At 36.6% G+C, this 25,093-nt stretch overlaps 3 protein-coding genes and 1 long non-coding RNA gene across 5 annotated transcripts; 2 read left to right on the plus strand and 2 right to left on the minus strand.

Annotated features, from left to right (window-relative positions):
- Positions 1-1,019: 1,019 nt before the first annotated feature.
- Positions 1,020-5,082, minus strand: LOC135156866 (uncharacterized). The gene is made up of 2 exons (XM_064110621.1): positions 5,020-5,082; positions 1,020-1,775 (listed from the first exon to the last, which is right to left on the minus strand). The coding sequence occupies exons 1-2, from the start codon at positions 5,080-5,082 to the stop codon at positions 1,020-1,022; spliced, it is 819 nt and encodes a 272-aa protein (XP_063966691.1).
- A 5,049-nt stretch (positions 5,083-10,131) lies between these two features.
- On the plus strand, positions 10,132-13,733 carry LOC135156881 (uncharacterized). The gene is made up of 2 exons (XR_010295922.1): positions 10,132-11,217; positions 11,853-13,733. It is a non-coding gene; the product is annotated as an uncharacterized LOC135156881 (long non-coding RNA).
- Positions 13,734-14,689: 956 nt separating this feature from the next.
- On the minus strand, positions 14,690-19,407 carry LOC129263148 (trichohyalin-like). Of its 2 annotated transcripts, XM_064110578.1 has the most exons (4): positions 19,327-19,407; positions 17,164-17,656; positions 16,728-16,796; positions 14,690-16,392 (listed from the first exon to the last, which is right to left on the minus strand). In XM_064110578.1, the coding sequence occupies exons 2-4, from the start codon at positions 17,648-17,650 to the stop codon at positions 15,995-15,997; spliced, it is 954 nt and encodes a 317-aa protein (XP_063966648.1). In that variant the 5' UTR covers positions 17,651-17,656; positions 19,327-19,407; the 3' UTR covers positions 14,690-15,994. The 2 variants fall into 2 exon arrangements, with proteins under 2 accessions (XP_063966648.1, XP_054757043.2); XM_054901068.2 differs by lacking the exon at positions 19,327-19,407 and having other exon boundaries at positions 17,164-17,742.
- Positions 19,408-20,476: 1,069 nt separating this feature from the next.
- On the plus strand, positions 20,477-23,679 carry LOC135156867 (uncharacterized). Its single transcript, XM_064110622.1, has 4 exons — positions 20,477-20,533; positions 20,999-21,115; positions 23,150-23,272; positions 23,615-23,679. Exons 1-4 carry the CDS (start codon positions 20,477-20,479, stop codon positions 23,660-23,662), a joined length of 345 nt encoding a protein of 114 aa, XP_063966692.1. The 3' UTR covers positions 23,663-23,679.
- Positions 23,680-25,093: the final 1,414 nt, after the last annotated feature.

Here is a 25,093-nt window from a genome sequence, read left to right on the forward strand (position 1 = left end):
TTTATACTGCATAAATGTATTCTTTTCCTAACAATTTCTCATGATCAGTTTAATTTATGGACAAATCAGTGGTGGATCCAGAATTTGAAAAAGGGGAGGGGCCTATAATCGGGGGAGCCACCAACATTTTCAAATTTTAATATGACCTAACAAATTGTCGAGGATACTACCAAAAACCCCTATGATGATACGTCACAATACAGGGGCCGCGGAACGGTTTCCAAAGTGTGGGGGAGGGGCTGAGCCAAAAGCGGGAGGGGGGGCTGGCCATGCAAAAAATCACAATCGTATGGTCATTTTTACATTTTTTTACATGATTTTGGAAAAAAAAGTGGGGCCCCCACCCCCGCTTTCACGAAAATACGATATCAAAATTGTGTGTGGAGTGGCTAAATGATGGATAGCAAAACAGCATAAACACCATAAAATTCACCTAAAAACAACCTTTGCCCAATTTTGTATTTGCACAATTTGAAAAACGACTCTTGTGACTTTCAAAAATTGTCATTTTTAATTCAATCTTTACTTTCTCATGCATGACTCAACCGATCAATCTCATTTTCCCCAGGAGTGTGTGTATGTGTGTGTTTGAGTTTTGTCAGACGTGTATCAATCAGATATGATTATTAACGTCCGGGACCGACCTTTAACGTCACCATCCGAAAGACGTGACCAGGGCTCGAACTTCGAACCTCTGCATCAATTTGTAACTTCCCAACAGCTTGGATTACAGGCGCACGCCACAACGCCCAGTTTGTAAAAGCAGGCCTTATATACTCTGTCGAAATGCCGTATGCACGGCATCTCGCAGGGTACATGTCTCTGATTGGCTGGATAAGTCACATGACATCCACATATGCGGACGTGGGTGACAACACACAAAAATTGGGCGTGCAAAACCAGCGATGACCGGAAATGCCGTCAGTTATCATTCCCGCTAGGATTAGCATGAATGACAAAAGTCACCACTTCCGCCCACGCACTGCAGTGCTCACACGTGTGTGGAACGTCCGGGCAGGCTAATTAGGCAAACTAGCCTCTTTGTCTAGAACGGTGAGCCAGATATTGCTGAGTTGGAGGCCGCTGTCTTGAGGAACAGTGTTATGTTCCTCAATCTCCAACGCTTCCCTGACTCTCCGCTGATGCCAGTAGGGGACACGGGTGACCAATCTACTCTCATCCCAAAGGATCCGGTGATCATGCGTATGGGCATGATCGATGATTGCAGATTTGTCCCTCTCGTCTCTCCTACCATGGGCCTTGTGTTCCTTAATCCGAGTGTTAAAGGAACGACCCGTCTCTCCGATGTAAACTTTACCGCATTCACAAGGAATTCGGTAAACTCCAGGGAGGTCCTTGGAGTTGCGCTTGTCCTTATGGGTAGTGAGGGCAGATTGAAGCTTATTTGAGGAACTATGACGAACCTCAATGTCGGCTTCTCTCAAAATCCTCTGAATCTTTTGAGAGGCTGCTCCCAGATATGGAAGAACGACTCTCGCCTTGGGTTGTCCTACATGATGGTTCCGCGAGGGGGGAAGCTCAGTGCAGATCTTATGTGAGGGGTAGTTGTTGCATTTCAAAACACGTTTGATGTGCTCAAGCTCCCCTTTCAGGTGGATCTGGTGACTAACCTCATGCGCTCGTTTGACTAACGTCTTGTTGATGGATCTCAGCACTGATGGGTGGTGGAATGAACGATAGTTCAAGTACCTATCAGTGTGAGTAGGTTTGCGATAAACCTGATGGGATAGGGATCCCTGTGCCGTCCTCGTAATCTTTGTATCAAGAAAGGCTGTAAATTATTTCTTCATATGATCTGCAGTATTGCACTTTGACATATTGACGGAGTGTGGGGTGCTTATTTCAAATATTGCTGGCCCACAGTGATCTGATCCCGAGTCAGAAGCAAAATGTCAGCCATCTTGAAATCCAAGATGGCTGCCATGAAAAAAAATCATTGAAAATATCACTTTATCTAGTATCACGTAACATATTATTCTAAAGTTTGGCATCTAGCTAGGGATATTGAAAATGCCCCCAGTAATCTGTCCAATATATATGCTGCAAAATGGCCACCATCTTGAAATCTAGAGAGGATGACTGTCATGAAAATTCATCAAAATCATTTTCTTGGTTTTAAATAATTTGAGGCACTAGCTGCATTTTAGACATACAGGCAGGTTTTTGGCCTGCTGGTTTTAGAATATTGCTCCAATAATTGCAATATTTTATTGCAAATCAACATGAAGAAAACTGCTCCAGACTTGAATTACTGATGGTTATAGTGTTATGATGATGATGATGATGAAATTAATATTAATAATGGATGATAATAATACACATTTTATTGTTCAAAATACAATTCAGTAAAAGAAATGCTCCGAAAATTTATTTTGCCCATACCCTGTAGATCGTGAGCCCGGCAGCAACTTAGCAGCGCCACATCGGACGTTGCTCTATCCCTTAAAAAGGGGAGTTCACCCCGGAGAAATGTTTGTTGTAAAAACAAAAGAAAATATGATATAAAAAAGATATTGGTGGATCCATCAAAGATATTAGAATTTTAAGTTTTTAATTTGTGACGTCATATACTGTACGAGCAGCTGCCCCATTATGTTGTGTAATATATAATGCATAAATGGTTCATCATGGGTATTTTTTTTATTTCTGGAGCGGGTGTGAAATCATTTCTTTGTTGATATACTGAGGCTTCAATAAAAAAAACATTTTCATTTTTTTTTAGAAGGCTACATTTAATTGATTTTGTACTATAAGAAACATGGGGGAACTGCTTGCATCTGACGTCACAAATACATCAAATGAAATTCCAATAGTTTTTTTTTTAATATTTGATGGAATTTCCTCAAACCTTCAAAATTTGTTTATTATTTATTCTGTTATTGTTTCAATAAACTTTTTGTCAGATTGAACTTCCCTTTAATTCGTTGACCGCCAAACAGGTTAGAAGCAACTCCCCCTTTAACATCTTTTGGTCTGATGCTGTCGGAGTTCGAACTCCCGATCACTCGATTGAGGGGCGAACATGCTCCCATTGCCAGATTGATGGTTATCCAAAAATGCCAAATTTCAAAATAATAACTACGTTATAATTATGATACTTATTTTTTTAATGATTTTTTTTATGGCAGCCATCTTGGATTTCAAGATGGCTGTCATAAATTGGATGAACATTACTGAATTCGAGAGAAGTCTATGGAGATCACAGGGAAATCACAGTTGTGGGCGATGCCATCAAACTTAACACACGTGTAGAAAGCAACTCGGACGCCAAAAGAAAGCTTATTTTCTTCTCTTTCGACTGATGATACATATATTTTGATTGCTTGAAAACACTTGTTTATTTACCACCTAATCAAAAGACACATAACATAATTTCACCCAAGACCACAATAATATATGCACGTGCGTAAGCCCGTTTTTATACAGTATTCAATTGGGCTTCCGCAATGTGCCCGTACTGCACGTTCCAGGCACGAATTTTGTGTTTAATATTTTTAGCCATCGAACCCATGACGATATACATTGTTTAGCTCAAAATTTAACATTTCTTGTCGAAAAATTATGAATTCCACGATATATAATTTGCAAGAGAAGTTCAGTTGTTGAAATATCATATACTATATGTTATATAGCTCCCATCGTTTTGCCTGTAAACCGGGAAATCTACGCAGTTTTAGACTCGTAGCAAGAAGGATTGGCGATAGTACCATGACAAATCTGTTTGGTGGAATAGTATATTCCATGGAGGTTGAAATCAAGCTCAAACAACAACGGTCACCCTTCGCACCCATTGTTCACCCGATATGTATATCTAGCATGCACCCCTATCGACGTGTCTTTATGTATTGGTGATACGCTTAAGTGCACTCAAACTTTTGCAGTGAAAGGGAGAAGAAATTTGGGGTCTTAATTTTCGATATGCATGGCGGCCATCTTGGATTTCAAAATGGCGGCCGACCCGATGGTCAAATCACTTGGGACCGGCAATATTTGAAATCAGCACCCTGAATTAAGCCTATATGCCAAATTTCAATACCGCAGTTCATATAAAACTCGAGAAAATGATTGCAATAATATATCATGGCGGCCATCTTGGATTTCAAGATGGCGGCCATTTTGCCGCCGGCCAAATGGTCAAATTGCTGGGGGCCGGCAATATTTGAAATCAGTGCCTTAAAATACCCCTATATGCCAAATTTCAGTGTCACATGTCATGTAAAACTCAAGAAAATGACATTAATGATTTTTCACGGCAGCCATCTTGGATTTCAAAATGGCGGCCGACCCGATGGTCAAATCGCTTGGGGCCAGCAATATTTGAAATCAGCACCCCAAATTAACCCTGTATGCCAAATTTCAATACCGTAGTTCATATACAACTCGAGAAAATGATTGCAATAATATATTATGGCGGCCATCTTGGATTTCAAGATGGCGGCCATTTTGCCGCCGGCCAAATGGTCAAATTGCTGGGGGCCGGCAATATTTGAAATCAGTGCCTCAAAATACCCCTATATGCCAAATTTCAGTGTCACATACCATGTAAAACTCAAGAAAATGACATTTAATGATTTTTCACGGCGGTCATCTTGGATTTCAAAATGGCGGGCGACCCGATGGTCAAATCGCTTGGGGCGGGCAATTTTTTAAATCAGTGCCCAAAATTACCCCTTTATGCCAAATTTTACACTTTCTGCCAGATCCGAGCATCTTGGCCATGTTTTGTCACATAACCGCTCCACTATATGGAAACCGAAAATGCACTTCGAAAGTTCGTGAATAAAACACCGTGCCTAGCCTATAACTAATTCTAAGTCACATATTGATCCCGCTGAAGCGGAAAGTGAAGATGAGGTCACCCTGGTTACTGCTTGACTGCACCTATGTATTATAGGTTTTATAGATTTTTTGCTGAATTATTATTGCATATTTTGTGCTATTCTAATATTTCAGCAAAACACTACTAGTACTTCATCGTCGTCTTGGAAATTCATTTACCTCTTTCATCTCGCGGGAAACCAATCGATTCATCCTCAGGTAAGTAAGTACTCCACCTGTCATTTTATTCTTGTTTTTCAATCTGTGTTAGAGACAAATTGCAATGTTCTTCGTTGTCATCATCATTTCATATTTTTTTCATTATCAATTACCGATGTACAAGTGTATAATTATGTGATACTTGTTTTTGTGATTGTTTAATTTGCTTATCAGATTTATATTGTTATTGTATATTTTATTTGAGAAAAGACAATAAAACATGTTTAAAAAAACTAAGGAGGTCTAACTTCGTTTTTTCGCACAGTAAGTTGCTTGCTATAATTTCACCAAAACAAGTGTTAGCAAGAAACATGCATAGCCTAAATATGCAAGGTCTCTATTTTATAATTCGATGAACATAAAAGATAATTCTAAACAGTTTCTTTAAGCATGATAAGTGAGGTATTTTCAAAAATATTTTACAAAATTTGTTTGAAAATCAGTCAAGTAAAACCTTGTCATGAGTTAAGTTTTATTTTCATTTTCTGTGAATAGAAGGTTGCATTTGTAGCCTAAAGCATGACAAAGATTATGATCATGATTTAATTACGAAATAATTGTGATAATTATACATCTTTCTCAAAAAAATCTTTTCTCTTGACATTTTGTGTTTTTACGGACTGACACCCCAATGTAAAGGATTACTCAAAACATTTTTTATGATATATATTGTAAACAATCATTGAGATATAATGGTTGCCAGTTGTAATGGAAATAATCCATTTTTGTCAAATAAATATTGGTTGAAAAAACAAGGATCAAATTTTCCGTACGCCTATTTATGAAAAAAGTATGAAAGTTTTTGAGAAAACTTGATTAACAGAGAAATATCAAACTCAACCTTGATCATGAAATTTCATTTTTGTAAAGAATGTTTATTCGTGTGAAATAATGATACATTTAGGCCTACAAAGGCCTGAGAGATTAAAAAAATATCTTCTTATTAATAAAATCATTGCAATTAATTATTTTTTTAAAGTTTTTCATTTCCCTCCGATAGGGCATACATTTGCATAAACATTTTAACAATGATATAATTGACATAATACAACAGAAATACATATCGAGGTCCGGAAATCTTATTACAAAATGTGAAGTACTTTTTCGAAATTTACCAATTTTTTTTCAAATTTATGTGCTATGTTTTCCATAATACTAATTTGCCTCTCATTTTTGTAACATTTTCTTATATGTTGTTTAATTTTCTCAAAAGTAGGTATGGTCTTTTTCACACGAGCAGAGTATACTTGTTGTTTCGTCCAAATTATTAAACAATTTAAAGCATCGTTTCTTTTTTCTATGAAACCAAATAAAACATGTACAGCAGAAAATAATTATTCTAAAGCTTGTTAAATTGTATAACCAGTCTGTAAATCGTTCCCAGATAAGATTTACCACATTACATTGATAAAAAAAATGTAAAGCGTTTTCTTCTTCCCTTCCACAAAAGAGCACTTTCCATCTACAGTTATTTTCATCTTTACAAGATACTTATTCAAATATATCTTATTTAGTAGTCGGTACTGAAAGTACCTCATTGTAGTATAAGTTGTTAATCGAAACATCATTTACAAAATAATTGTTCATATCTCTGGTGTCCATCGAAATGCCATTGACAAGCCATCTATTACACAATTCAATCAAGTTATCATCATTTTCTTTTAACATGATATAATATACATGTCTACATCCTTTTTTGTCCTTCAGTAAATGTGAGATATATGCAGGGCATAATGGTTCATTAGATTTCATATTACACGTATTTAGGTTTTCCCGTCCAATTTCACCAGAGTTGCATTTAAATTAATGAAAGGACTTTCAAATTCGAAATATTTTGTCAACCTTCTGCACACATGGTTCATTTTCATTTTTTCAGCATTTAATTCCGTTCTATATCATTCCTTTGAATTTGGTAGAAATTCCATTTAGGGAGAAATTCGTTCAAATTAATGGCCCAAAGTTGTCATTTAATTTCGCAACGACTAACTGATCGTTTAATTTCGCCCAAAATACCATTTTCAATTTCATTAATCGGCACACATATTTGCACTTTAAACGTCCAAATTCATTTAACATGTTTCTGTGTTCATTTTTTTATAACGTTATACTTTTTTCTCCAAACTTTACCCTATCTTTCTATTTTTTTCTGATCATTCAGTTAGAATAATTTTATTCCATTATGTTTGATAAAGACGTAATTCAGGTAACACTTATAGGATATAGGATATGGTTGTGAACGGTTATTCTTTTAGTGTTTAATGAGTGGGGGCAGGGGCCGATCAAGGATTTCCCAAAGGGGGTTTGCATTTTCCCCAGGAATTTGAGGAGCAAAAAAGGTTTTTAACCAAAGAGTAAGGAACGGTCCACGAAATTTTTTGAATTGTGGCTCTCAAGGGGGGGGGCACCGGGGCACGAGTCGGCTGTGCCCCCCCCCCCCCGGATCCACCAGTGAGTGGATGGATGACCTATGCAAATGGTAGGTATTTTTCTTCATCATCTTGTTCCTTTTTTTATTTTACATAATGGTAAATTATATCGTTGTGGGGAAGGTATGGGAAACATGGTATTGACCACGATCTATAGTTATGAAAGTGGAACAAAAACGAGTTGTTGTTCCGATGATGGTTTTTCAGATGGATGATACATTTCAGTTAAATGGTAAACATCCAAGTTAGAAGTAAAACCCATTTCCATAATCATTCAAAAGAAGTAAATAAAAAACAACGAAAAACAAAATAACGAAAAACACTGTGCATATCCTATAAGTGATTGCATATTAATGATTTTGAATTCCCAAACCTTCGCAAGGAGGATACCGGTGCGAATTTGAAAACACTTCTTTAGCTATTTGAATTTGATCGTTCTTTATACTTGTTTAAATGAAATAACCATGAAATCGCAAGCCAATAGGATTAAATTGAATAAAGTATTTGGCTATTTGAATTTTGATCTCATGGGTCATTCAAATTAGTTGCAAATTGAACTATTACATCATTAAATCGTTTGAAATTTTGACGAAATTGGACGGGAAAACCTATACTTACATTAATAATCTGACATAGGGCAAAATAATAAAAAACTGAATTTTGATTGAAAATCTTTTTTACACTCTTCTCTTTCCAAAAGTTTTCAATTTTTATCTAATTAATCGTTAATTATTAATTTCAATATTACCAATTAACTTTAATTATTGATTTTAATATTACTAATTAAATCTTACCGCAGTTTCGGAACAAAAATATAATGAGGAATTTTTAAAAGGTTGATTATTATTTTTTTTTCATAGATTCAAGAGAGAATATACAGAATAATAATTTGTTTTAAATCAGTATTTATTTAATTCATTTAGTTCACATCATACAAGCCATGTTGCATGTTACAATATTACTCAACTACATGAACATTGTCCATAAAGATTTCTAAAGATATGATCGTAATCGATCATACAATATATCGATTTAAAAAACCCACAAGAGGGAGTTGTAGCTCAGTGGATAAGTCTCCAGACTTTGAAACACAATGTCCGGGGTTAGCTAGCAGAATTACACCATTTACCACCACAGGTGAAATCATTTACAACTACATGTAAAATGGGAGTGAAATGTAAATAAACTCCAAGGGTAATCCGTGAGAGACTAAGTTTTGCAATAATGTTCTGGTTGAGAATAAAACAAAATTATTGCCCTTTTATAACATTATCTCACAATAAGTACCGGACCGGTATGGCATTGAATTTATTTCAAGTAGGAAAGGCTTTATTTAATAGTCCAGTTCAATCTGAAGTAGAACAATGCGCATTGATTCAAGTTCAGGTGTAGTAAACAGTACATTGTAATCAACCGCTTACCAGTCAACTAGACTTACTGCATCGTACCAATATCTCCTTGATCGTACCGTAAAATGTCAATTTTGACGAGGTTGATCATAATTATATAATTTAATGTTGGTAGATGTCCCTATATGGATCCGTGATTCGTTGAAGCATGGAGCGCTTGTAAATACCCCCCCCCCCCCCTCTCACTAAGGTTTGGGCCACGTAGCAGTCAGGTGAAATACACCAGTTGTTCACACAGAATAATAGCGCCCCTCCAAAACAAATGACACGTCACGTCTTAATACCAACTTCGCCCTTCCGGATCAATCGGGCTAGAATGTTTTTACCAAAATCGCTTTCTGTGATCACATAAATTTATGATTTCAATATATAACTTCACATGACTTGTTTTACCATATCCATTATATTTGTCAGCTTTAGGAATAATAATAATAGTAATAATAATAATAATACTTTCATAATGCCTTAACATTTCACCGCTATATGAGAAGTTTGATTGTCCAAAATGATAGAAATATCAAAGACTTACATTTGAATTTAAAACAAAACTGCCAGTTGATACAAAGCTGGCAGAACCAGTTGGTATCTCAAAAGCTGGCAAAACCAAAACTCAAAGAAACTCTCCTCAATGAGGGCCTGATAGTTTCCTCTGCATAAATCAGAATGGTCCCTGCTTTCTGTGGAGATCTCTCCAGCACATCCAATATGCCCGACATAGCTCCACACATTTATACCTACATGACCTATAAAAGTCGTGCAGTCAACCTAGAGTACTAAGTGGTGGAGTTTATTTGCATAACAAAGATCAAGTGCAGCTCTTTTCAAATGGACCAAGAAAATTCAGGGTAGATGAAAAAGTTATTATTTCAGGGCACTTTGGCGAGGCGTTTATGTAGATTTGCCACTCTCCACCCAGGTGGATTTTGGAACCCCACCTATTTTTTTTATATTTTTTTTGGTGGGGGAGGTCATAATTAAAAGAAGGCTCACTAGGCACAAGGGTAGCAAGTGGGGGTGGGGGCTTGACCTCATAATCGAGAATTGGTAGGCATGCGTTGCGCGCAAAATGAAAGAAAAAACGGGGGGCAATCAGACTGACTTATCATGAAAAGAGCGGTCTTTTGAAGTAGACAAACTGTAATTTGGTGACGATGGCCTCTGTAAAAAAAACGATGTACATTGCTGACCGGTTGGCTCTGGCGCGCTTAGTGTGAGTAGGGGCGAATCATAGACCCCTGTTACACATGCGTCGGCTTTCAAAGCCGGCCCCGGAGGCGGCCTCACGCCTGCAATTTGAAGCCGCCTCAAAATCATCAAACCCCTGTTACACATAGTCTCGGGCCCGCAATTTTGCGTCTACACATAGGCCGGCCTCACGTCGCCTTTTCACGAGCTGACGTTGGGGCGCACTTCATGTAAACAAACGCTTAATATTTTCGCGCGGTTTGCAGGTCTTTTTAATTGCATTGGATCTCATCGACATCGCGACCGATCCGTACACATATCTTACCTCCATATTTTGTTTATATAATTGCATTATGAAGGTTAAGAATATCGTAACTATTATTTCTGATCGAAGGAGGGAATTTCGACGTGCTCAAAAAAGGCGATTCCGGGAGTTTGAAGCACGTCGTCGGCGAGTACGGTACTATTTTTTGTTATGTGCTATAACGTTTGCCTGCACCGTGGAAAGGAGTGTGTGGATGAAGGAGCGATCTGGACATTTCTGGGAGAGGATAGTGGAAGGGAGATTCACGGCAAGAGATTTTCGTGAAAATTTCCGTGTGAACAAGTCGACATTTGATTTTCTGTGTGGTGAGCTAGCACCGGCTATTCGTCGCCAAAACACACGATGGCGTAAAGCAGTTTGTGTCAGAAAGAGAGTTGCCATAACTCTGTGGCGTTTATCCACAAACTGCGAGTATCGAACAATCGGGCATCTTTTTGGGGTAGCGAGATGTACCGCCAATGTCATCGTCAACGACACCTGCCTTGTAATTGTACAAGAACTAATGAGAAGATATATTACCTTTCCTTCTGGAGATAGATTACGGGCAACTGTTCAGGGGTTCGAGGACATGGGGTTTCCCCAAGTTGCAGGTGCCATTGATGGAACCCATATCCCTATAATTGGACCTGTTAATTACCATGCTGATTATCATAATCGAAAGGGATGGTACTCTGTCATTCTCCAGGCAGTTTGTGACCATAAGTACATGTTCACAGATATCATGGTAGGATGGCCAGGACGCTGCCACGATGCCCGGGTGCTGGCAAACTCTTCTTTTCACCGAAGAGCGGAAAATGGAGAACTGCTTCCAAATGTACGTTTACTTTTAAATCTAATTTATAAAACTTGAATTAAATTTCATTTTATTATTAAAGATTTAAGCCACAAAAGATTATGATAGACTACAATCATTTAAAATCTCATAGATCTACAAGTCAATAGTAACATGCACATTTCATTTTTTTAAAGGGATAATATAAACAAAGGATTTAAAACAATAAATAAACCTAGAGAAATCAAGCCTAGAATAAGGGTAGATCTTCTTTTAAAATTTCATAAGTAATAATAGGCTACCATTAGTTTGCTCCACCTATTCATCTAAAAACACTGAGGTTTGTGTGATTTTGATATTTCATCAGCAGGGCCATAGCCAGTGTTTGATGTTTGGGGGGCACATACATGTAATTGATCAACGTCCTGGGGAGGGGTCTATAAGGATGGGTGTGTGATCTTGGGGGGGGGGGCACGTGCCCCCCCCCCCCCCCCTGGCTACGGGCCTGCATGTTCATCAGCATGATCAATGTGTATTTTAATGAATTAATTTTAATATATATTTTTCTAAACATCTTCATGATATTAAAATAGACCTCTACTTAGTATTGATGTTATTAATGTTATTAAATGATTATATTTCATTATTATCATTTTCAATACATTGTTTTTGACCAGATGACAAGAAACATCAATGGCCAAGATGTTCCGCTGATGATACTTGGGGACCCTGCCTACCCACTGCTGCCATGGCTAATGAAAGGTTTTGCCGATAATGGTCGTCTGACTGAAGATCAGACTAACTTTAACTACAGGCTCAGCAGGGCGAGAATGGTCATCGAAGGTAGTTTTGGTAGACTGAAGGGGCGATGGAGATGCTTATTGAAGCGCAATGACAGCGCTCTTGAGAACGTAACTAATATTGTTGGAGCGTGTTGTACCTTGCATAACCTTTGTCAGATGCAGTCCGATGAGCCAGATGACGAGTGGCTTGATGTTGCTCATGAATTACGAGAGTTTCAGCCACCTTGTCCTTTGCCAAATCAAAGGCCTGCACCATCAGCATCTGTAGTGCGTGATGCTCTTGTTCAGTATGTTAGGTAACTTTTTTTATGCATTTCTTCAACCACTGTTAATGATATTCCACAGGTGTAAACAGAGCCTCAAATGAACTCATTCATTCGGTTAGTCAATGACCCCCCCCCCCCCCCAACCCCCGCCCTCATGATTGAAAATGTTATGTAGCCTCTGTTTTGTAATGTAAAACAGTTATCAAGAATAGAGTTTTCTCTCTTGGACATTTCTCTTTGTTTTTCCTTTTTAATTATTAATTTATGTTAATCATTCATAATAGACTATTGAGAAAATGCAAATCTGTTATTTTTTTATAATCCATTTTAAAGTAGATGGTTGGCCTTTTTGTAATGAATAATCTTTTTTTTTTTTAATAATATGCTTTTATTTCACCAAGTCATTTGTTTCATATTTTACTATACAGAGTGATGAAAAAGTAGTAAATTTAAGGTAGGCCTATGGCAGATAAGATTATCAGGGCCAGAAGATTGTCAATTAATTAGAATGATTTTTTTTTCTTCTTTGTATCAGTCTCTTTCCCAATCCATGGATACAGTAAGACTGGGTTTATGTTATTGTCAACCATAGCTGGGGGGCTTTAGGTATGCATAGCAGAGGTTAATGTATGCACTGACATAGCAATGCATCTGACCAGTAGCATAGCACACTGCAATCTTCTTTTCATCTTGTGTTTCTTCCCTGTTATGACTGACATAAGTTTAAGTGTTTTAAAACCGAATATTCAAATTCAAATTCATTTGCCTATATGATCTACAAGTGATGAACACATTTTAACCATCTTATCCTGTGCCCATTCAAAAGCCAGTTTTGTGTTATGTTATTTCATTTGAGGTAAAATGCAGTTGTATTGTTATTTTTTCAAGCAAATATAGTGCCAGAAGCATTATTTTTTTTCTTGTTGTCCATGTGACTTTCTTGCTATTTCATCAATGCGATAATTTATATCAATCATTAATCTTAAAAGATGCACTTTAAACTTGACACCAGCATGCCTCATCATGGGAAGATGAATTAATTTTGTTTAGGGTTATGTAGGTCAAAGGACACAGAGGTTAATACACATGAAACATTACCTATTTGTAGTTCTTTTATCATAATATCTTGTACTATTTGCTTCTTGTATTCAATGTGCTAACAAGTATTCATTTGGAGAGGAATTTCAAACAAAGGTTACAGAGGTAAATGTATAATGTATATAAAACAATACCAGATAAACATGATTTATCTTCAAACCCATGTGGATAAGTAGTAATTGCTTGGGGGCAGGCGCAAGTGGTCATTATCTCTTTAGCTATGTGATTATATTGGATTGTATTCAACCACTATGAAATAGCTGTTTTGTACATATATGTCGTTTTTTCTTCTCTAACCACTTTTAGTTCAAAATTGTTAGGTATTTTCTGTGTATATGTTAAATACAACATGCCTCCGATAATGAATAAAAAGAAGAAAAAACATCAAGAATTCAGCTAAGGGTCTATCCTATTATTTCTGTATTATAACACTCTAAAAGCAAACCAATCTAAATTGGAATCAAATGGGGACATATTTGTTTCTATTCTTATTTAGAATAGATTCTATTCATCTTTTTCCTTCAGATTCTCTTCAATTCTGAGAATTTGAATAGAAACTAATATGTCCCCATTTGATTCCTATTCATATTTGATTAGTTTGTTTAGAAAACACATTAAGTACATGTCAGTGGCAGACACAGAAATCTTGGGGGGGGGGGGGGTACCCCAGGTGTTATAGTTTGTCTTGTTGATGTCCATTTTTTTCTGGGGGGGGGGGGCTGGAACATGTATCATTGTCCATTTAACATTGTAGAATCAAAAGGTAATATTTTTTATTTAAAAAAAATTTAAACAAATTATGAAGTATAAAGATACAGAATTTAAACAAAAAGTTTCATAGTACATGTACCAAAAAGGCAATTTAGGTCACTATATTACAACATTATTTTGACTGACATGGGGTGTAATATAGAATTTTGTTGGGCCTGTAAATGCTTAAATATTCCAAGAGGGACTATTTTTCTGCAAAGCATGTAGTGTTTGGAAAATGTGATGTTTTCCAAAGAGGAGAAATTAATACCCGAGATGCCAAGATATGTTATCTTTCAACTCTTGCAAGATGACATATGGCACCTCTATTATTATATTCTCTTAGGATTAAATCACACTTTCCTTGACTCTATAAGCTTTGCAAATACATGTATATATAAGATAGTCTTTTTTGTTAAAGAGCCGATTTGCTTTGAACGATCAAAATAACATCCATATTTTGTTTGCATTGTTTCGCAAATCCCCATGAAAAGCATGCTCAGCCAATCATTTGACTGGATCTAGGTAGACAATGTATTAACAGAGGTAAAGGTATAGGGTTAGGTCACACATGCAATCAGGCAAGAAGACTGGAAATATACCAAACAAATTATTTATTATTCAGAGAATAATGAACACGTACATAAAAAGTAAAACATAAAAGTGCAATATTTGCATAATGCATTCACAAAGTGCAATTTTCTTTACATAGTAACTGAAAAGTTATAAAATATACCACAATTATGTCCTGAGTTTAAATTAGTTGGCACTATCGAAAGGCAGACTTTGGTAACGTTTTATTGCCAATATACAGTTTCTTTCTTAATAAATACAAAGAAAAGGGGGGAAAAGTTTTTGAAAAGTACTGCAAATGCAATGATGACAAACAAAAATGTAGACATGTGTGATAAAATAGCAAATAGACTTTGAAACTTTGTGTGAATGCATATGTATATAACCCATCTTATACATGTAATTGCAAGATAACAAGTACTGACAAAAACAAACAGTTAAAAAATATAATACTTTACACTTTCAAGTTGTGACTCAACTTTCTTTGGCAATATCACATTGGTACAAAATGAGGGTTGGCAGCGTTTGATATAGATCTTATTTAAGAACAATAAAACATAGTCATTTGAAAGGTATGTATATAATAGAAGATCAAAATAAAAATGGAATGTTTATATATATATACTGTATATGTACAAAAGTTCACATGTAGAAATGTGTGCTTAAATAGCAAATAGACTTTGTAACTTTGTGTGAATGCATATGTATATAACCTGTTTTATACATGTACAGTAATTGCAAGATAACAGGTACTGACAAAAATGAGCAGTAAAAAGATATAATACTTTACACTTTCAAGTTGTGACTCAACTTTCTTTGGCAATATCAAATTGGTACAAAATGAGGGTTGGCAGCGGTTGATATAGATCTTATTTAAGAACAACAATAAAACATAGTCCATTCAAAAGTTATGCATAGAATAGAAGAAAAAATAAAAATGAATGTTTATATACAGATGTACAAAAGTTCCAATAGCAAGTAAATGGTTACTTGATGTAAAAAAGAACTACATAAAAACAAAGTTATATGTTTATAAAAATCTATAAGTGCTAAGAACAAAAAGTACTAACATCTACAATTTACATGTAAATTCCCTTGCCCTTGGCAATGATTCTGGCAGCACTGAGATGGATGGCTAAGTAAAAACAAGGGTTTCAGCATGGCAAGAGTACAGGTGAATGATATGCAGCAACAAGTACTGAGGAAAGAAATTGTGATGAACAAAAATCCTGAAAAGTGTCATCTCATATGACAAATACATGTTTACCACCGTGGGAATTCCAAACACACACACTCCTCCACTTGAAGAATGCATTATGTTTGTAACAATTACAGTGGAGTGTAATCGTGATTGTAGGGCCAGGAATTTGGAGACCGCTCTGGACCGGACTGGGAGTTGTTTCCCTGTTGCTGCCACATTGAAGTTGACGACTGCCGCATACCAGCCATTAAGGCCTGAAGCATTTGGAGTTGATGCTGTCTATCACGTTCTTTTTCTTGCTCTCTATGCTCCCTCTCTTCTCTTCTCCTCCTCTCCTTCTCCTCTAGTTTTTTTTCTTCAGTACGCTGTGCCTTCATTAGGAGCTCACGCTCCCACTCCATTTGGCGCTGCATGAACCGATCCTCCCTAGCATTGAAGGCATTTGTACTGTCCTCCTCCAGTGTCTTTATCTCCTTGGCTATCAGTCCGAAGGACTCCTGCAGCTTTGATTTATTCCGCTTTTCCCCTGTTATGAAGTAGGTAGTATAAAATACATCGTAAATAAAAAAAAATCAATCAAATGTGATAGCGGTAAGAAAGGTATACAATCATTTTATTTCTTTCAACTTGTTACACACATACTTTTCTGTATTTGACATAAGGCATGCAATATCACACTTCTAATAGCTAATACAACAAATCAAGTGAGAAAACCTTGAGTTGCAAAAAAAAATCATACTGCATGAAAGCAACATCAACGGGATGTAAAAGGCCCCTTTTCTTGAAAATTTGCTGAATCGAATTCAAATATCATATGAACTATAAATAAGCAAATGTATGGAAACAATCTGTTTATATTACCAGTTGCCTTACGTCCATTAGCAGATGATGTTGAAGGTCCCTCTAGATCCTCCGGTGGAAAATTGCCAACTAAAGAAAATGAGGGATAGAAAAGCGATTACAATAAGTGACTACAATAATAAACATTTCATTTTTATGCATAAAATGAAGGGGAACTAATTTTTATGTTGTTATGTGTCACTGAAGTAAAAACATTTTAAAACAAAGGCTAACTTTCAATACATTTTTATTTTATTAAATTCAAATCAGTTCCTTTCATATTACTCAGTATAAAATGATACATCAAGACAATATAATGATACCAATAATGTTTATTTTAAATGCTCACACTGAGAGGGTAAGAGCCAAAAAGGATTAGTCTTTATAATTACACATGTATATACAAATAAACATGTATATGTGATTACAAATGAAAAAAGGAAGAGGAATCCTTTACCCAATTCTGTTAGTGCTTCCACATCATTTTCCTCCAGTTCATCATCCGTTATACTTCTATCTTCTTCGGCTCCATCCTCCTCCTCCTCTCTCGGCAGTGAATCAGAGTCCACCGAGTCTAGCGACTCAGATTGATCCTCCTCCTCTGGTTGCGACGCCAGAATGGCAACTGGTGCAGTCTCTGGTCTGCCCCCAAAGATCTCCTGCAGTTCGCTATAGAATTTACATGTAATTCTCCCCCTGCCTGATCGATTGTTATTGTCCTCCGTCTTTCGGAAGGACGCTCTTAGTTGTTTAATTTTCCGCTTGATTTGGTCCTCTGCCCTTTCGAACCCCCTTTCTTTCATCAATTGGCATATCTTACGAAATACCGTTTTGTTCCTTACTGTGCCATCCATCTGTTCTTGAATGTTTTTCTCCCGCCAAATATTCAGGAGGCACAGCGTCTCCACATCTTCCCACAGACTCCCTCTCCCTGTTGGTGCCATTTTGATCTAAAATGAGAGAACAAATACAAATACAAATTAATAATGGTAACCACAAAGATTACGATGTGGTAAAATTATTATATAAAATTATGTGTAACATCTATTAATCACCTTTTAGGATTTTTGATCTTGTCAACAACTTCTCTTGTCAGGGGACAGTTGACATGAATATCATCAAAAATTCAAATTTAATGATTCAGATTGATCGACCACCTAGATATATGAAGGCCCTTCTCCCCCTGCTATGTAACATTTGATGATCGATGGACAAATTATTCCGCTAAAGTTCCATATGTACCCATCACTAAAATTGAATAAAACAATTGAAAAATATGGGTATGACTTAGAATGACATAACTAATATAAATAAAGTATACAAAATATGGGAAATCACTTTCTAAAATAACTATCTAGAAATCCATATAGTATACAAAATATGGGAAATAATATTCTAAAAATCTATCAAGTCCATCAAGATAAACTCCTACAGCTCGGCAACTAACACGTGGCCAGCCGCTGATCTCTGAATACCGGTGGAAGAAGAACTTATTCATACTTTATTTACAAGTTTCTTTTGTTATCATATCACGTGTTAATCTGTTAATGTATACAATTTTTAATACAATTTGCTTCTAGTGATAATTTTAGAGACGGTTTAATGATCATTTAGAGATGGTAGGCCTAGAGTGTTAATTATAGAGACAGTTAATACTATAATAGTAAGGTACGCAGAGTCTGTTACAGCTAGGGTTAGGGTTCGCAGACCCCGGCGTCCATCCTAGAGTACGCGGCCTCCTGATGACTTTGGTTGGTTAGGGATAGGACTTCGAAGTTAGAGTTGTGTATATTATTGTACTGTAATCTGTATTAACATTGTTTTATGCACTCACCGCTAGAATCTACTTATTTTAGTCTACTTCTTTTTTGTGGGGATTTTACAGGCAGACACTATTTTATATGTAGATCTAGACCCTACTCATTTGTTTCAATGTCTAGCGACATATTTCATGTCCAATTTCTGACTATGTGCGACTCCGACTGAGTGGATTATTGGCATTTGAAATAATTAATGGCAATTGTCTAGTTTCATGTCTCATGGCCTGGCCTGCCCCTGGCCATGCCTTCAAAATCAAAGTTAAATACTTCATCAAGTTCATGCCTCATGATCATGATGACTTTGTTTGAGGCATAAGATGATGTATTAACTCTGACAGTCTGACTCCGAGTCTGATGATGATGAGTCATAATTTCATAATCATATGAGAAAAATTATGACGGCTCATGATGTATGGCACTCCTGTCCAGGCTATTGTTTTTAGTCTGTCTATTAGTATTGATAAATTATCATCGCCAACAAAAAAATAATGATCATTCTTCAGATGGTGCAATCACAGTAGCGATGTATTTAAAAACATCGAAATAAACAGGAAATGATCAGACGATCGAAAATCATAATTCCCAAACCCACAGAAATATAGGGATGGGACTGAATTACAAGTCACCATCACTCATCAGTTCTGTTCGGAGAAAATACCAGGAATAAACGGTTTAAACTTTTAGCCCACCAGTACAGAATATGTCGTGTCTTAGTGCAGGCTGCTGGATATGAGGAAATTAAAATTTAAAGCAATAAATGATGAAAAACAATGTAATTTTACGCTCGGGGCGAGGCTTACCTATAATATATACTGCATGCCTGGTCCAAATGGCAAAAGCGCGCCCGGCCGATGCATTGTTGATGATGACAGGTCGCGTCACTTCCGCTTATAAGCCGGCGCCGAGTCCACTTTGGTGTTACACCTACCGATTGCGGGACTGAGTCCGGACTCGGGCCGGCCTCAAACCACATCCAGAGGTGGACTGAGTCCACCTGGCCTCAGTCCGGCCTCAGTCCGGCTTTTCAAAAAAAGTTGATGTTACACATACGTCGAGCCGCCTCCGGGGCCGGCCTCAGTCCACTTGCAAACGTATGTGTAACAGGGGTCATAGAAATGCATTATAATCATGGAGATGTTTTATACCAATGATTATAATACATTTCTGTAGGGCAAAGGTGGTCCTCGGTGAGTGCGTGCGAGCCGATTTCAGTCACAGAAAATTCGACGCTATTGCCACTTTATTATCAACACAGGCAAACTTATTCTATAATATTCTCCAAATGTCTGCTAAAACAAGGAAATTGTATTACCTTAATAATAAATGTATTCCAATGTATGATGACTCCAATAAATGAAGAGATTGTATATTAAACAACAGTCTGCTTGCAGTGGAAATGATTCCGTTATGATTATTATACATGCATAATATACAGTATGGACTATAGGGCCGCTCTGTCATAATGTACACCATAACTTCTACAGCTAGCATGGCTAGCAAAATCATTTGGACTTTGATCATTATTTTTATACCCTCATAACAGACAAAAAATATCAAATATGAACGATTCAGTATTGATTCGCCCCGTAGACTCTGATAAGGCAAGAAAAGAAGAATAATAAAAACCACCGTCTAGACTGCATGGTAGTGTCGTCTGTAAATGTAAATTGGGAAAGATTAGAGAAGAGACAAATTGACAAGAAACAAAATAGAAGACCAACAATATTTCACTTGTTAGCCGGCTAATAACCCTTTTTAAAAACGTTTAGTAGAAATTTAGCTATGATGTGGTGAGAAGAAAGCGAATAAATTTGCGAGGACAGATATATGCATTATGTGGCAGAAATGTATTTTTATGAGTTATTTAATGTATATTGTATATTCTGGAGAACAAAAAAACAAATTGAAGGACAATTTCAAAATTGATTTTTCTCTACTTCATTCATAGGAATGTCAACTCAGCATCGTGAAACCTACCCCAATGACAGAGAGAATGACGAAAATAAGGTAAGAAAGATATTTTATTATCAGACAATGAGAGTATAAGGCAGTGATTTAAAGTATCTGATATAATTATTTAGTCGTTGAAAGATCACTTTATGCGTACTGATTTTGACATAATATTAAAGCTTACATGACTATTGTCCTGTTGGCAACCATTCACAAACTAAGGCAAGGTGCCTTGGCCGAGTGGTTTAAGGCGCCCAACTACGCTATGAAAGTCCAGGGTTCGATTCCCGGCACATCCCTTGACCCGAGGCACTTTTATCTACACTGCTCTTTAATCCTGCATCAAATGAAAATGTTTTATATATTATTTATAACAACGTATGGACGTATTTAAAAAAAATCATTCAATAAAATTGTTAAGTGAATTTTTTTTTCATGTAAGCTTTGTCGATGATGAATATTGGAATATATTTTATCTATCGTAATATTTGTTTGTATTTTTCTTTATTTCTATTTTGTTAGATATCAATGAAGGGTCCAGGTTTTCGTCTTATATTCGATCAATCCAGGTTTACAAATATTTCCTTTTCATACCTGAATCGAAATGGAGTAAAGAAACAGATAGTGCTGAGTATCAGAGTGAGTTTATCAGTAAAAAAGGATACTTAATTTACTTTGATATTATTTAGAATTGTTGAAGCAAATAATATCATACGGTCATGGCGGTATAGTATTGTAATGTCGAACAAATAAAAAACGCCGGATAGAAATAAAAGTTCAAGTACAAAGTTGATGAATGTGAATGCTGTCCTCTGTATGTTGTTTTTAAACGAAGTGCCACAGAGAATATGCTTATCGAATTTCATTTTCAGTTAATCCTTCCACATCATTATGCAATCCTTATTAAGTATGTAAAAAATATATTTGGGATATACTTTGTAATGGTTATCAACTCAATATAGGCCCTATGTATGAATGCTATACAGCGGCGTAACAGGGGTTGGTGGCCAGGGGGGGGGGGGGGCAAGAGCCACAAATTTCCCGGTCATATCATGGTATGAATAGGCGTAATGGTGTAATGAGGCGACTATTTTGAGAAGGCCAGATATCGCGTATTGGGCAGAATTTATCTTTAAAAAAAGTTGCGAGCGAGCGAGCAAAATTTTGACCTTTTTAATACAAATATCAAATTTTGTGATAGATTTTGACATGATATCCAGAGAATAAAATATATTTCACTCTTCTCTCTTTAGATTCCTTTTTTGTGGTCTGTACGCCAGTGTGAACAGGATTCTTTGCCGCAGTAGCGTTAGAGTAAAAAAAAAAACAGGTCCCGAGCGAGCGAAGCGAGCGAGAAAAAAATAAACTTTTCATGAGAATCTAATTTTTGAGCTATTTCTTTACATTATATTCAGTAAATAAAATAATATCCTACACTTTTACTTTGCTTTTCTTTCCTCCGCTTTTGTTTGTTCTTGTTTGTAAAACCTTTTGGGGCCATGGCCAACCCTTCCATACGCAGTGCTGTGCGGTTGGGGTCCGGGGTGGAGTCCCCGGAACTTCTTGATATCAAAGCCATTTAAACCTCGCAGATTGCCGCTATTTTAATCAAATCGCTGGCATTATATTATACGCAGAATATAGCTTTTACACAACACATTTATTCAACCCAGTTGAGTAATGAACCAAATATTTTGAGGGGGAAAAACATAGCAATGTGGGAAAAAATTTGTAAAAAGTCGCCAGCGTGCAAAGCGAGCTAGAAAAAAATGCCTATTGAAATTAAAATCTAATTATGTGATAGATTTTCTCATTACATTAAGCAAATAACACATTTCATTGTTTCGATTAATTTCATTATACGTTGTCTCCTATTACTTCTTTTATTTCCTCTTGGGTGTGGAATCAAGACCCCACCCCCCGCCCGTATACCAGTGATTGAACGTGATTGAACGAGGGGGGGGGCGTTATAGAGCCAGTTGAAGGTTATAAAATGAAGAGCCCCTACTGCATGGGGTCTGGGGCAAAGCCTCGGTAGCTTATTTGCATAAAATTTAGCAAGCTTATAGCACAATGTTGTATGCAGTCCATCTTTCTTCCCGATCTTTAATTTCAATCATCGGCAGCCCGGTTGTGTTATGATTTTTTTCTTACCCCTTTTCTTTGTTTTAACCAATTTAAACTTTTGACTAATTCCATTCTACCTTCGTTTCCCTCTATTGTTTGCTAATTTGTCATCTTTTAATTCATTTTCCACCGTGCTATTGTATTACATAGGCCTATTTCGTAATGATTTGTTCTTTCTCAAATATTCTTCTCTCGTACATTTTCCCGCTGTCCTTCCTTTTCCATAAAAAAAGTTTTTTCTTCGTTTTCTTTTCACTTTTCCCTTTTCTCCTCCTTTCCTTTTCCCCTTTCCTTCCCCTTTCCCTTTCTTTCCTCCTCTTTTTTTTCATTTTCCCGTTTTTTTTCCCGGTGAAATCCGCCAGGGGGGCAGCTTGCCCCCCCTGCCCCCCCCCCCCCCCCCCCCCCCGCCTGTTACGCCACTGATGCTATAATCATTACAAATTTTGCATTTTTGTGAAGGCTAAATGACGGGAAAATGAAATAAAGTAACATTTTCTCTTTTCATATCATCATTTATTTCTTAATTGATTTTTTACATTTTCAAAGGAAGAAAGAGAGTTCTTAACAGTCGGTGTACAGCCTCAGGACGAACGAAACATCGGAGTGGAACTAGACACTGCTCCCGAAACTTCGGGGTCGGAGACACACGATGAAGAAATGTCCGAGATAGTAAGTATACGGCGCTTATTATTCAATTTTCTCCCTCCCCCTTCATTATCTTCATCTGTGTGCGTTTGTGTGTGTGTGTGGGAGGGGGGGGGTGGTAGCCAATTTCAGCCAACGTAAGTAAGCGAGGAGAAATACAAATTCATGTGAATGTGCATGTGGCATTGTGTCCAGAAAATTTTATAAACTTATTTGTCGAGAAAATGGTTTTAAAATAATATTGGAATATCATTTATACAAAAATATTCCAAATCAAATTCTACACAAGATAGTGTAATCATGCTGTTACTTCAATAAAATCTTATTCTCAACCTAAATACTTTTCTCATTTCTTATTTATCATAGGGACCACTGAGATCTGATGAAGGAGGCAAGTTTCTCTGGGATTGCTAGAGGAGTGATCACGGAACATAATTAGCTTGGAGGGGAGGGGAGGGGACAGTAGGGGGGTAGGGTGAATGATAAGACTATGGTCCGTATTCTGAAGTCAGGTTTAACTTAAACTCAGGTTTAAAGTTGTGGTTTAAGTATGGAAAGCGAAAAGGATCAAATTTTTTTATTAAGTTAAACGTTTCTTATGTTTACCGTGCTCTTTCCCGATTCATCGATGGTGAAGACAATCATCTATTATACTTCCTACACAATTATGAATGAGCTGAAAGTATGATATGTCTACTGTAAGTGATTATGTAACAATCGGCTGTCCATACTTACACCACAACTTTAAACCTGAGTTTAAGTTAAACCCAACTTCAGAATACGGGCCAATAGGTCTGATGAAAGAAGACAAGTTTCCCTGGGATTACCAGAGGAGAGATCGCGGATCATAGTTTGCTTGGAGAGGGTATGGGCGGCGGGGGGGGGGGGTTGGGGTTAAGGATAAGGCAATCCTGTACTATCCAAAAGGCATATCTCCACATTTTTCTGAAATAGACGCCTGAAATACTTTATTATAATCTTCTTGTGCTTCATTTGACCACATCCCCCCAAAAAAATATATAAATAAATAAAGAATAAATAAATAATATATCATAAAAAAGCATCATGCCTGTCGCCGCTTAAAACAATGAATTTTGTGTAACAGGTTATCTTAATGGGAGGGGTTCCTATAACTTCAAATTTTTATTTTCATTCTTTTATTCATTTCCCGTTAACATTAGAAATGTATATAATTTAATCAAATATGCTTGTTTGCATTGTTACACAACTGAGAACAAGATGAATTTTTATTATCATACACCTTGTATATTGAGATGTAATATCTGATGAAATACGGGGATCCACAAAACAGCATAGTGTGTATAATAATGTGGACCCACACAAGAAACAAAGGCATTTTCGAATTGCTTGACCCAGACCAAGAACAGGGGGGGGGGATCCATCAGCTGATAAAAAAGTCTGAGACCGTTGTACCTAAATGTATCATTGATTTTTAAGTACTTAATTATATGTTAATCGTTAAGTCTTTCATTATAGAACTCTTTCATTTGTATCTTCGATTTTCAGTTACCTGCCTAAAGGCCTGGTATACTCAGCTCAATATCATTCATATTTGTAATGTATATATTATCATAATATCTTGCTCATATTCGCGTAGTGACAGTCAAGATGCTCTATAGTAATTATGAACATACTTTGTTGTATTTCTGTACATACTCGAGACATATGAAAGGATTTTTTTGTAACCTGATTAATTTGATCATGTTTATGTTTGGTTTGGAAAGATAAAGACCGGTGCCAGAATTCTTAGATTAAGGAGAAGTAGGGGAGGGGTAGGATCGCTATCTAAGGAGGGGTATGATGTAGATAATGCCAATTCATTAT

This window comes from Lytechinus pictus, chromosome 15 (assembly GCF_037042905.1).
Source record: "Lytechinus pictus isolate F3 Inbred chromosome 15, Lp3.0, whole genome shotgun sequence".
NCBI classification, from domain to species: domain Eukaryota; kingdom Metazoa; phylum Echinodermata; class Echinoidea; order Temnopleuroida; family Toxopneustidae; genus Lytechinus; species Lytechinus pictus.

What these genes read in the sequence shown, in the direction of transcription:
- LOC135156867 (XM_064110622.1), top strand. Translation starts at nt 20,477, where the DNA reads ATGTCAACTCAGCATCGTGAAACCTACCCCAATGACAGAGAGAATGAC. An exon ending in AGATAGTGCTGAGTATCAGA is followed by an intron (nt 21,116 to 23,149) that starts GTGAGTTTATCA and finishes ACATTTTCAAAG; the next exon opens with GAAGAAAGAGAGTTCTTAAC. An exon ending in ATGAAGAAATGTCCGAGATA is followed by an intron (nt 23,273 to 23,614) that starts GTAAGTATACGG and finishes TATTTATCATAG; the next exon opens with GGACCACTGAGATCTGATGA.
- LOC135156866 (XM_064110621.1), bottom strand. Translation starts at nt 5,082, where the DNA reads ATGACAGGTGGAGTACTTACTTACCTGAGGATGAATCGATTGGTTTCC. An exon ending in TTTCCCGCGAGATGAAAGAG is followed by an intron (nt 1,776 to 5,019) that starts GTAAATGAATTT and finishes CTTGATACAAAG; the next exon opens with ATTACGAGGACGGCACAGGG.
- LOC129263148 (XM_064110578.1), bottom strand. Translation starts at nt 17,650, where the DNA reads ATGGCACCAACAGGGAGAGGGAGTCTGTGGGAAGATGTGGAGACGCTG. An exon ending in GGAAGCACTAACAGAATTGG is followed by an intron (nt 16,797 to 17,163) that starts GTAAAGGATTCC and finishes CATTTTCTTTAG; the next exon opens with TTGGCAATTTTCCACCGGAG. An exon ending in TAATGGACGTAAGGCAACTG is followed by an intron (nt 16,393 to 16,727) that starts GTAATATAAACA and finishes ACTTCATAACAG; the next exon opens with GGGAAAAGCGGAATAAATCA.